This window comes from Podarcis melisellensis, assembly GCF_964234715.1.
Source record: "Podarcis melisellensis genome assembly, chromosome: 8".
Lineage (NCBI taxonomy): Eukaryota > Metazoa > Chordata > Lepidosauria > Squamata > Lacertidae > Podarcis > Podarcis melisellensis.
The window spans coordinates 53,488,040-53,500,799 of NC_138540.1; the positions used below are offsets into that span (position 1 = coordinate 53,488,040).

Below are 12,760 nucleotides of genomic sequence, written 5' to 3' on the forward strand. Positions count from 1 at the left end.
GCTGGGTGAAATTTGTAGCCAATACAGCCATATTTTCTGGACCAGAATTCAGTGAGAATGATGCTAGACCTTGTGGTTGATATAAGAGCCTAGGAGATGTTTTAAAAAGCACAATAAATAAATCCCTCAGCCATGTCATATTCTGTCATGTTTGGTAAGCCACTGCTACCCCCACCCCCAACAATGGGAACAATTCCCTGCCCCCTTTTCAGAGGGAACAAATAGTTTTGTGAAAATGGAGCAGGAGGGAAGCCACGCCTTATCCCAGCAGTAGAACATATGTGTGGTAAAGATGGGAGAGGCAGCAGTGCTCCCCACCCATAGCAGCTGGCTGTAATTAAGCTCAGGTGGCCTATAGGAGGAGTGGTGATGGGAAGCAGAGCTGCAGAACAAGCAGGAGTGGCCAGTTCTGCTTTATAAGCAGCAGAGAATCCCAAGGAAGAGAGAGAAGAGGAGGGCTAATGATAGGACAGAGGGAGATTTTGATGGAAGAAATCCTGCAGAAGCAAGACTAGAGAAGGCTCTAGTGATAGTTAAGATACCTCACAGATATCTCATAGAATCATAGACTTAGAAGGGAGTCTGAGGATCATCTAGTCCAGGCATGGCCAAACTTGGCCCTCCAGATGTTTTGGGACTACAACTCCCATCATCCCTAGCTAACAGGACCAGTGGTCAGGGATGACCCAAAACATCTGGAGGGCCAAGTTTGGCCATGCCTGACTAGTCCAACCATCTGCAATGCAGGAATATGCACTGTCAGCACCATGCTCTAACCCAATGAGCTATCCAAATTTAACTCGTATGCACAGAATAATATGAGAGGGGGCAGAGAACCCTCTTAGGGCTTGTGGCTTGGTGAAGAGTTCCACAACTGGCTTTGCCCAGAACAAACAAACACATTCTTATCTGCACACACATTCTTGTTGCCATAACTTGCAATTATCTGGTCTCAAATAAAAGTATGACTGATACTTGCAGCACTCAGCAGCAATCAGAAAAAAACCACCATTATTTCCATCAATGTTTTACTACAGTTTATATTCTGCAAGTGAGTAGGGTGTAACTTTTAAATTGATTCTGGTCTTAGTTCAAGCCCTAGACACCAAATGATGCAGAGAGCTAAAGAAGTGCCCAGAGTCTGGCCAATATTTTATGCTGCTTCAGGCAAAGGACAAAATGGGGTCCTCACCTTTCCACATGTAGAGGCTGACCAGAGTATCCCCTGGAATGAACTTCAACGTAGGTGACTGATGGGACAGTATGCCAAGTGAGGGGGTGCAGGGAAGACAATGTAGCACACACAGCTCTGTCCCCCAGCACCTCACTGCTGCCCCACAGGATTTGCCAACTGAGGCAGGTGCCCCATCCTGCCAAATGATAGAGTTGTTTCTGTAAGCACCACCCTGATATTTTTACAGACCCAAGGACCAGAGACACTCCCAAGCTTTGGCCAAAAAAAAAAAAAAAAAAACCCCACACCAGGAAAAGTGGCAGCATGCAAGACCCAACCAACTGGACTGTAGCTGCCAAGGAATGCTCACCTCTAGGCGAATGGCCTTCTTAATGTTGAGTGTCTTTGTGGCCCTAAAGTTCACTAGCAGGCAGTACTCCGAGTAGGGTTCAATCACACCCATATCAACGGCAAGAGAGAAATCATCACCAATGTTCTCCATGCCGCTGACCCTCCATGCAACAGGCAGAGGAGTGAAGTTCTTGAGGTAGAGTGGCTTTGTCTCCTTTCTGCAGAAACAAGAGAAGCCAAAGCAGCATCGTTTTCTGGGGGCTACAAGAGTTTTGCCGTGCCTCTTTATGCTGGGCAGATGAGATCATGTTCACCCAACTGGGAAAGTGGCCATGACTCATATGGCAAAAGGAAGGGAACATCTCTTGGAGAATGACACCCAGTTGAGTTCCATGCTGTAGCTCGCATAATGGCTCAGCAGAGGATTCATTTGCACACAGCCTCAACTGAATAAACAAGGCCAGCAACTTCAGTTTTACATGCTCACAGTTTACATGCCCTTCAAACCTCACTCAATGCCGAGAAATACACTGTATGCTACCCTGGAAAGCTCAGAGGTCAATGGTGAAAGTTCATGTCTCAAACTCCTGCTGCATCCAAAGCACCCAAAAACGTTCAAGGAACTTAAAGTAGAGGAAGCAACTGGAGATTGGTCAAAGCAGCGGGATCTACCTGTGCAATAGGAGCTTTTCAAAATGCACCAGCCGGCGATCTAGCTCCAGCTCTGGGCGAACTCCTTGGCAGCTGACCCGGAAGATTACAGGCTCTGGATTCTCTTTAATGCAACAGACAATGTTGTCCTCAAATATACCACTGGCTGTTGGATAAGCCCAAATTGTCAGCTCCTGGGGAGTCAGAATGACACACATTCAGCTGGAAAGCCTTGACTTGCGTGAAATGCACACTACAGACAATGGTCGCCTCATGTCTTTACCTGCTTCTCGTTGGGCTTGAGTGTCATGGTAGGGGGGTCAAAGAGGTATGTGACTGCCTTGGAGTCATACTGGAAGAAGAAATGAACTTCCGCATCCAAAGGAGATATGTTGAGGATGGTGAGCTTTTCATAATGATTGGGGTATCGCAGGGCCTTGTACCTGTAGGCATGAATAGCTTACATTGGGAGTTGCAGGAGAGAGCAGGGCTACACTTGCCTCTCATGACAAGGCACTGCCTAACACTGAAGCACTTCCCATGTTCCCTGGCTCAGATAGGTTTGGCTGGAGCAGACAACATCCTGTGCGGACTGAGCAATTTGCACTCAAGGGAGACCTGCATCATGGAATCACGCCTTCTTTTACAGCCAGGATAAAGAACATAAAAGTGGAGGATTGTTTGGCAGAATTTGAAGAATCATTTCATGACCCCGGAAAGCTTGTTTTTGCACTGAAAATGTTCTCCACTGATCATGGGGCTTGGACCCAGCATTCAGGTTTCTAGCTCATGTGGGGGCACTTCAACAATTCTGGTATATTGTCAACCAGTGAGTTCAATACCACTGAAGTTCTGGGCTAACTGCTTGTCCTTTTATGCTGAACACAACTGGCACTTACTTCTCCCTTGACTTCCCACACAGCAAGGGACCAAAGTGAAAGACCCCCAAATTCATGATGTACTTTTTGGATATTATGTCATCGGCTTTGACGCTCTTTACACGGTGCGGGAAGACAATCCTGGAGGAAAGAAGCAGAAATGCATCAGGAGGTGTGCAATGGGGGAAAGATCAACAAGACTGCAACAGTGGAGCTTCAGGTGGTCCCTTGGGGAAGGGACGAATATCCCTTTTGGAAAAAGATCCATACTATGGCCATACTGGAGGTTTGTCCACCTTGGACGAAAGCAAGAAATGGATTGGGCGAGGAGGACAGGAAGTAGTAATAGTCTCAAGTTTGAACATTTCCTGCCTTGGACACCAGGTGGCAACATCAACCCATGTGATGGCATAGCATCCATGGGGGGGGGCAATACAAACATGCCCCTCAAATAAATAGCCTGTGAACTACTGAGTCATTTCTCTTGGCCTCGGTGCCAAGATGAGACAGATCTTACACTGTCAACTAATGTCAATGATATTCAAGAGAAATCCAATTCTAAATTTCTTTGACTATGAGGAAAATAGGTATAATCTTTACCCCCATGGTAGTGTAATCTCTATGTATCTTTTAGTTGGAAAATTCACCTGCTCAGGACAAGCATCCACATCTCATTATTTGCCTGGATGTAGAGGTGCTTCAGCAAATAATCTGACTGCACAGTGTCTTGGCAGGTATCATACAAGAGGGGCAAGGAATGAGGTTCACTCTCATTATAACTGCTTTATACAGATGTCTGATTTCCATATCAGCCTTTGGCAGCATTTTTCCTTACTGACTTCAGAAAGAAAACAGAATTCACCACAAAGGGAAGCAAGAGACCCATAGATTCACGGGGCAGTCAAGGGCACAGCCCTCAGCCAGTGTCTGCAACCACATCAGCAGGAGACATGTTATCTGCTTGGAGCATCCTCTCTCTTCTGTGTTGTGCCAGGACCTCATATTTGCAGAATACCTTTCTGCTGGGTACTAGATGCAGCTTTATTTTAAGGAGGTGAAGGTACACATCTCTCAGGCCAGCTCTGGATCCTAGCCCAGAAGGCTTATATAAGTAGGCAGTGCCCTTTTCTTAGCACTTACGTAGGATCTTGGCAAATGGATGGATATATGCAGACACCCCTGCAGAAAACTTGATACTGTCGCTGGGTCCCCAGGATCTCAAAGTTTAGGACCTGATCAAAATACCCTGTCGTGGTGGAAGAGAAATGGAGGCGCATTGTAACCTCTCCATTAGCAGGGACCGTCCAACGAAAGCAGGTCAACCTGTGGAATACAAAGCACAAAGAGTCTACCTCAAACAACTGGGGTGGGGTATATGGGTATGCAAGGATCATAGGAGCAGAGTTCTGCCCACCCTCACCCCCACCAGATCAGCATGCAAGGCTCACTTTCTGCTTCTGCTCAGCCAATGTTTCAAGGAGCACCCCAGCCCTGGCTAGTCAGAGGCACACAAGTGCTTTCTGTCTGCTGTGAGACATGCCCCAGGCCCTATTTCTTGCTCCCTTACCGGCTGAGCTTCTCAGTAGATGGTTCCCCTGTGAGGCCACCCTGATCTAGCTCTGACAGAGTTGTTACTGCACCAGGGGTAGGATGAATACCCTTCCTGCCACGAGAGCTGCCTTTCTTATCCTTTGAAGAATCACGGGTTATGTCGGTTTTCTCCTTCTTGCCCTTGCCTCGGGTTGGGGTTATCTGTTCCTCCTAAGACCCAGAAGAAACACAGGAGGAAAGAGAGAAGCAGGCAGCTTATTGTAGATATACTGCTGCTTCTTGCAGGTTTTCATGGCACACACACACAGTTGTCCTCATCAAAATGCTGCCCTCCCCATTTCTCCTTCCCCCCCTTTTAATCCAGATTTACTATTACTACTAGAAATCTTTAGGCCTTCTAACACCATGAACATAAATACCTATTTTACATATCTAATCTATATGTGTAATTCCTCCAGGAGTTCCATTTCCCCTTATGGATCTTGTGGATGGTTCTGGAGCCATGGAAAAAGTAGCAAAAGGTGACAAAGGGGCATCCCTGCCTAGTATTCTTCACAAGCAAATATTTTTTCTGAAAGGGAGTCAATCCAGATCATTGCATGATATTTATTTTATTTATAAGTTAAACATCCCAAGCAGCTTTAACAAAAATGGCTACTCCATTATCAAAAAGAAAGAAAGAAAGAAAGAAAGAAAGAAATTTAGTAGAACCTTATTTAACATTAGGCTACTCAATCTTAACAATTATTGATCATGGATCATAAAAGATCAGTAATTATTAGACCACAAAACCTATTACGTAAACCAACTGCTACATTTTTACCAGTTATAAATCTTGTTTAGTCTGCAGAGATTCAGTTCCCACTACACTATTTACAGTACAATCCTGAATATATCTACTCTGAAGTAAGCCCACTGAGTTCCGTATTATTTACTTTCAGGTAAGCGAGTATGTGATTGCAACTTAAGTCTAGTAGTTAGAACTGTTGTCTAGTTTAAAATCTTAGTATTTTTTATGAGTGAAAAGATTTTTGCTTTCTTAAGTCTCATTCCGGATCAACTTCATCTTTGTCTTCCCCAAATGCTGGCATCTCTCCCTTGGTCAACGACAGTTGGGGGTGCTCCTTTCCATTCAATGTGATGTGTTTCACACTCCTGGCAATTAAGGCAGCCTTACCTCTGATTTAGTCAGCATGCTGACCTGGTCAGTGTATGTAACAGAGGGCTCATGCATACTTCTGTTTGCCCCATTGCTTTCCCCCAGGAAAACCCATTGTTTATTGCTAAGTTGGAACAAACAGCAATCAGGTTTCCCGGGGATTGACATTTGCTCTGATTCAGCACTGAAGAGCAGGTTTTCTGGGGGAAAGCGGTGGGGCAAATACAGACCCCTGGCTAGAAAGCATGGGTCAAGCAGAAAACAAGCATACGTATAGAGGAACCCAAGGACCTCACTGGATGGAGAAGGGGTTCATTTTTTTAGTTTTGCCTCCCAGGCAACAAACCCAGCTTCCCTGATCACAATGGCGTTTGTCAGTCCTCCTTATTGTGCAACTTTATTGGCAGACTTTTCCCTTCTCAGGTTCTGTTTTTCCCATGAAGTAGCAAAGAGGCCCTCTACCTTTACTGTAGGGAGATTCACTGGAGTCTCCAAGTTATTCTCAGTCTCCTTCTTGTCCTCTTCCAGACTTGGATCTTCAGGTAAGAGGAAGGTGAAATGCTTGAGAGCTTCTCCAGGAACTGGTGCTGCCCGCTTCTCTGGATATGGGATCACAGAGAAACAGGCAGTGGGAGGAATGGGTGGCCCAGAAGGACCCAGTCCCAAGCCATTCAAGATCTACAGCAAGAGAGAAGGCTATATTAAGGCCGCATTGCAATGCTGCTATTGTAAAATGCAAATGAAATGACCTGCCTCTTTGTTTATACCAGCGGGCATATTGTTCTTCCTAGTATCGGCCACGGGACACTAGAGGCATCTAGGTGGAACTGCACCTTCCCACACATAGAATGGGGATTTAAAAGACCAGCTGCCCACAGCACCATAACTGTTGAAGGATGGCATGAAAGGATGTCTGGATCTGTTGGCCATTCTTTTCTCAAGACTATGAGCCATTTGCCCGTCTCAGACTGCCATTGCCTGCCTGAAGACCTGCCTGGGTTGTGCATAAACAATTAAACCAATATTCTATGAGAGCTAGAATCATGCTTATTCTCTAAATGAAAACTGAGGTCTTCAGGATTCCATCACATCTGTAAAGCTCCCTCAAGCTAAATTTCTACATTCTTGCTAATATTGGAGAGGTTCCTTTCCACTAGAATAATCCCCATTTCTCTGGTGTGTGGAGGCTAGCCCACATTCTGGGAAAATCACTGAGGGTCCCCACCTGGACGATATCTGGCAGCTTGCCACTCTCCAGGATCCTCTTGCCACTGGAGTCCTCAGAACTGAGCACCTGGAACTCCAAGCATGGGATCCCCACATCTGGTTCTCCCCCTTCTCCCTCCTGCCCTCCAGCCCTGTTGTCCTCCATCGCTTTGAGCCTCTCTAGGCGCTCTCTCTCCACTCTCTCTTTCTCCAGGCGCTCCTTCTCTGCTCTCTCCTTCTCCAGTCTCTCCTGGCGCTCTCTCTCCCTGTCCTTCCTGCCCTTGCGGCCTGAGGGTGCTTGCCGCTGGTCTTCTGCTTCCTCCTGCTTCTCTTCAGAGCCTGGTGGCAGCAGCTGCACCAACTGAACTCTGTCCCAAAAGGTTAGGATCTGGACTATGTCTTTCTGGTTGGCATCATAGAGCTTGAACCTCAGAGCCAAGTTCTTCTCACTCTCGCTCATCATTTCCTTCTCGGCTTCCTCATCTTCCTGGGCTACGGGTGGGGCAGCTCCTGGCTGACCATTCTGTGGGCCCGCCTTACTTTTCCTCTTCTTCTCATCTTTGTCATTGACATTAAACTCTGGGCGCTCCTTGGCGGATGCTTTCCGCTCGATCCCTTCATTCAGCCTCCCATCAGATTTCAAAGCAGGCACTGGGGCGTTCTGGAAGAGCAGAACCAAGGAAAAAAGGAGAGCCTGTCAAGTACATAGCTTCAGCCTTGCAGCAAGGAGCCCAGATAGCCACCCTTTCAAGCATTCTAAAGGATCCAAGTGTCCCAACAGCATGATGATGATGATGATGTTGAGAGCCACCTGGGACTTGGCTTCTTCCTAAAAAATGCAGGCCACTTCCCCACAAACTGGTCACTAAAGCTTTAAGAAACAAAGCCACTCAAACTGCCCGATGCTGCCAAGTGGAGATAAGTGCCCTGGCATGAGCTAATACATCACTCAGCCATAGGAATCTTATCTCTTTTCTCCATCAGCCACATGCCCTTAGATTAGTGCTCCTCAAACTTTTTTGGGCTCCTACCTCCTTGGTTCCGTAAACTCATTCCCAGTGGCCCCTACCCTACCCTATAAAAAGCATTATTCAGAATAGCAGTTTGCATGACACACTAAGGAACGAGAAAACACAATACAATTCAGAATAGTAACAATATACTGCACATTTTTTCAAAATTAAATGAAATTTGGTTTCACTACTTCACTACTTCAACAAAACTGCTTCACTACTTCAACAAAACTGATTAACTTGGTCCAGTGAGACCAGGTTTTCAAAATCTGATAGTCGTTTATACCTCCAGTACTGCCCTGCCACCCCTTTGCCTCTAGGTAATCCCACTGTCCCCTGGGGGGAGGGGCAAGTACCACTCATTGGCTTCAAGGGCTGCTTGGGACTTACTTGCTTGCCTCCTTGCTGGGCCTTCTTTGCTGCAGCCTCATCTTTCTCCTTGGCCACTGCTGCCTCCCTCTTGTAGCGCTTGCTCTTCCTCTTCATCTCCTCCTCCTCCCGCAAGCGCTCCAGTTCCTGCTGGTGCTTCTTCTCCTCCAGCTCCCGAGCCAGCTTCTCCTGCTCCCTTCAATGCATGGCACACAGGAAAATCAGGAACTTAATTCATTCCCCAGGTGCCTGAAAAACTTCCCCCAATCAAGCTTTTCTCCCCCCCCCCCCCCGGATCAAGTATGAATCAGCTCAGCCTCTTCAGCCACCGAACCCCATCTCAGAGTACTCAAAAGGGCCCAGAGGCTTTTCCACCCCTGCTTCTGGCTAAAAAGGCAGCATGTAGCCGCGGTTGGGAGGCTCCGATGCCAGGCAAATGCAACCCAGGTAACTAGGCATGGGGAGAAGTATGGCTTCCAGGATGACCAGCAATTTAGGATGCCCCAACCACGAGCAAGAATGTCCATGTGAAACCTCTTGCCCTCTTCTCCCACTCCCTCCTCAGCTATCAGTAAGAAGTACAAAGCGTGTGTGTGTGTGTGTGTGTGTGTGTGTGTGTGACAGAATGGTCCTTCTTCAGCTAGGAAGACTATATAGGGAGGCTGTTTGAGCAGTTCATTATGTCATCAGGTGCACCATGGGCCAGCCAACCTTTGGCAGGTCAGAGTCATTTTGGCCCTTTGAAGCCTATTTTGGAGCCTGGAGTCAACAGGGCTCTAATATGGAGGATGAGGTGGAATCTGAACTCTTAGTTCCAGAAACTGGAACTACAGGGATTTGGTGCCATCACCACATTCTGGCTGCAGTGTGTTGGGCTGTCTGAATGTTGGCTCAGTATTTAGGGTCTCCTTCTTGAACCTTTCAAAGTATGCTTATTTGCCCTCATCTCCCCCAGTTTACATGCTTAAACACCCTTGGGGACATGTGCTTCTCACAGTTCAGGGATCAAGCCTGAGGAAAGAAGCCACAATGAGAGGATGAAGAGCAGCAAATATTATAATGGAAATGACCAGCGAACTACATCCATTCCTAAGGATATCTCTACAATCACTGCCCACCGTGACAATGTCCTCCCCGCTCTTTGAGGGACAGAGTATATCCCCAGGCCTGCTCTGACCTCTTTTTTCTCTCACGCAGGGCCAGCAACAGTTCATGATCAAACTGGACTTTTTGTTCTTCGGTGAGAGCATCATACTCCTCTTCATCCATCTCCTGAAGACGAACCTTCTCTCTTGCAATGGCCTCCTGCTGCTCCCGTTCTTCCAAGCAGACAAAGGAGAAAGAAAGACACCAGAAACTTACCAGGAGAGCCACATCCAAGGCAAGTGGCAATACCTCATGCCACCCATGCCCCCAACCCATTAAATTTATTGCAGAGCAAATATCAGGGGGTGGGGACAGCAAAACAGGGGAGTTGCAGATCAAACTGAGTAGTAGCATTAAGCTAAAATCCTGGGAGAGAATGATTGGGTTCTATATACAGTAGGGAGGGGTGAATCTCTCCATTTCCATTTCTCATCTTTCCACTCTTCAGTTTGTTTTCCACATTTCCAAATGAGTTTGCATTTTTAAAAAACAAAAATAAATAACAAATCCTCATGAAAATTCATCAACATTTGACTGCTAATATTTCCTAATATACGTAGGTTTGTATGCAGTTTTGCCTAAAACACATTTCTGCAAAGCAACGTTCCCTTATATTTGCATTTTTATGCACACTTGGGGTTGCCATATTTCACAAAGTTAAATTCCTAGCACCCACATAGTTGTTGAGCAAGACCCCAAGATTTTTGAGTTTTTAAAGGAAACCACCTTTTTGTGGGAACAAACCCAAATTGTTGAAAACCGGGGCAAGTGAAGATTTTCCCTAATGTATGGAAAGCCTGTAAACCAAATATACAAAATGGAATTTCTCCCCCATCCCTGATTCTCAGCAACTGGAAGCAAAGCAAAGAGGAACAGCTAGGCTAAGCAAGGGGCCACCCCCTTCCCAACTCCTCCTCCTCCTTACCTTCCTGCTCTTGCTTGGCCTTCTCTCTGGCTTTCATAGCAACAAAGTCCTGGAACAGGTTCACAAAATAGATGTGGCGCCTGTTGTTGATAGCTTTGAGTAGACAGGTAAGCGCCGATGCCATGCTGCGGGCAAACAAGGTATCCAGCCCATCGAACACCATGCCACGATAGCAGTCGCTCAGCTGTTGGAAAATGGAAGCACATCCCCGTTAGGCTCAGGCAAGGCTTTGGCCACTACCAGGCATAGCTCCTGCCAGGCAGCAGGAGTCACCTGGCAGAAGTCACTCTGCTGATAGGCTGCCTGCATGAGAGAGATGGGAAGCAGGAGGCTCATCCCATCAGCTTTGCCAAAAAAGCCCCAGCTCCATAAGGCACCTCCGGCCCCTGAACTGTTCATATGACAGCTGGTCATGCTGAGAACTAATATTTAAGAAGTGGTGCCTGAGCTTGCTTTTCCTCTCTTCTCACCCCATCCATTTTTCCTTGTGTGTTGTGTTTCTTAGATTGTAAGCCTGTGTGGGCAGGGACTGTTTCACAACCATCTTTGCAAAAGACATTTTAATGGGAATCCTGCTAGTCGACTGGATCTAGATTATAGCTATTGCTCCACATTTTTGGAGCTCATTTGAAGTAGAAGTGATCCATAGTCTTTGCTCTCCCCATTCCCTTGGCAATCTTCACAACTGCCAACATTTGATCTATAAACTCCTTGTGACAAAAACCTGACTTCTTTAGTTTACAATATGGAACAAGAATTGATAATACGATAGTAGTGATAAAATTGTCTGCAATAAATGTGTCATTAGTACTCTCATTTTAGAGACTGGAAAACTGAGGTTGACAGGTGCTCATGGTCCCTCCGTTTCTTTATTGTGATTGGCCAGGAATTGTGATTTGGCAATGGTATATTTGATAGCCAAGTGCACAGGACTCTGGGCCACACTAGCTCTCCACTGGAATCACACCAGAAAAAGGGACCCTAGAAAGCCATCTGCAACTCTGCCATGGTCCTTTATGCAGGAAGGGACAGGATACTCCTGACCTGGCAGGCAGACATTGTGCAGACCCAGGCCCAGGATTCCAGATGGAACCATTGTGAGACCCCCAGGCTGCATGGCTAGTGTCTCCCTTTGCTGCTGTTACCTGCATCCTCTCTGAAAGAATCTCCACCAATAGCTCCTCTGGAAGCACACAGCTCAACAGGCCATAATCTCCTGCCACACTGCCACAGAGGCTAAGGCGCCGCTGGATCGGAGCGCTGGGAATAGGGCTGGACGGAATCTGTAAATTGGGGATAAGACAGAAAGTTCCTACAAGAAACCTGCTGAGCTAGAAGGCACTTGCTTCTCCCTTCAACTCAGCCACGCCTGGGTCACCACTTTCCCTCCCAGCTTAGGGAGATGGAATAAAGCATGGTCAATTGCCAAGAGGACAAGGAAGGGGAGTCTGAGGCAGGGGAGAGGCAGAAAGAGAAACACATATGCAAACTAATAAATACACAACACTTTGAAAATTGACCTCTCCACTAGCTCTCTGGGCCAGTCTCTCAAAGCTGAGGTCTTTTTGTGCCTCCCATTAAGATGTGTCTCTTGCCCTTGGCCATCTGGGCTGCCCTCTGTGAGAGCAGGAACAGAGTGGGGTCAGATGCCAAATTCTGACTAAGGGAAGCTTTAAATGCAAATGGCACCATTTAACTTTAAAACCAGCAAGATGTCTTTCCAAGGAAGGTGCTTCAGAGGTCTGATGTGTGCATTGTTCTCTCCAAGCTTCAGCACCTGGTTATCAAAGGGCAGAGGGGCAGCTCCAACCAAGTGTCAAGACACTCTTCCCAAGGGCAGCTGCATCAGCACCCATTTTTTTCCCAGTGGCTCCATGGCAAGGCCAGCAAGAGAGCCTGCCAGCAAGAACTGCCCTCAAGGCATGAAAACAGGAATGTTTAACCAAAGGCCACTCTAGACAGGTAGTGTATTGCTTTGGGTGTATTCTGCAAGACATTCCTGACACAGTAATAGCGTATCAGCAGTGGGTTTATTCTGCTTTATTAGTTGTTCTACAATGCCACCATGTAATTGCTGGCTGGAGGAGTTGCAGTGCAATAAAACCAGGACAAATATAAGCCAGAGCATTAGTGCTAGAATTTTGGGGGGAATTTCAGCAGGAAGGTACGGGATGTGCACTGACTGGAAATGAAGCAGTGTAACTGCCCCAGAACTTTTGAAGGCACAAGCAATATTGCAAGTGGGATCATGTGTGACCAACTCGACAGCATCATGAGCACAAATCATTGTGAATCTGCACTAAAAAGTATGTCTGCAGGGGCCCAAGCACCTCAACA

General features: G+C 46.8%; 1 protein-coding gene across 2 annotated transcripts in view; it reads right to left on the reverse strand.

Moving 5' to 3' along the window:
- Positions 1–12,760, reverse strand: part of HYDIN (HYDIN axonemal central pair apparatus protein) — a 130,185-nt gene that overhangs the window by 37,897 nt on the left and 79,528 nt on the right. For both annotated transcript variants that reach the window (XM_081921078.1, XM_081921079.1), the window contains 12 exons: positions 11,569–11,706; positions 10,424–10,607; positions 9,530–9,671; positions 8,374–8,548; positions 6,990–7,631; positions 6,227–6,442; positions 4,622–4,815; positions 4,195–4,377; positions 3,076–3,195; positions 2,460–2,619; positions 2,198–2,370; positions 1,545–1,743 (listed from right to left, as the gene is read on the reverse strand). In XM_081921078.1, coding sequence (XP_081777204.1) covers positions 1,545–1,743; positions 2,198–2,370; positions 2,460–2,619; positions 3,076–3,195; positions 4,195–4,377; positions 4,622–4,815; positions 6,227–6,442; positions 6,990–7,631; positions 8,374–8,548; positions 9,530–9,671; positions 10,424–10,607; positions 11,569–11,706 — 2,526 coding nt within the window. The remainder of the gene's footprint in view (positions 1–1,544; positions 1,744–2,197; positions 2,371–2,459; positions 2,620–3,075; positions 3,196–4,194; positions 4,378–4,621; positions 4,816–6,226; positions 6,443–6,989; positions 7,632–8,373; positions 8,549–9,529; positions 9,672–10,423; positions 10,608–11,568; positions 11,707–12,760) is intronic.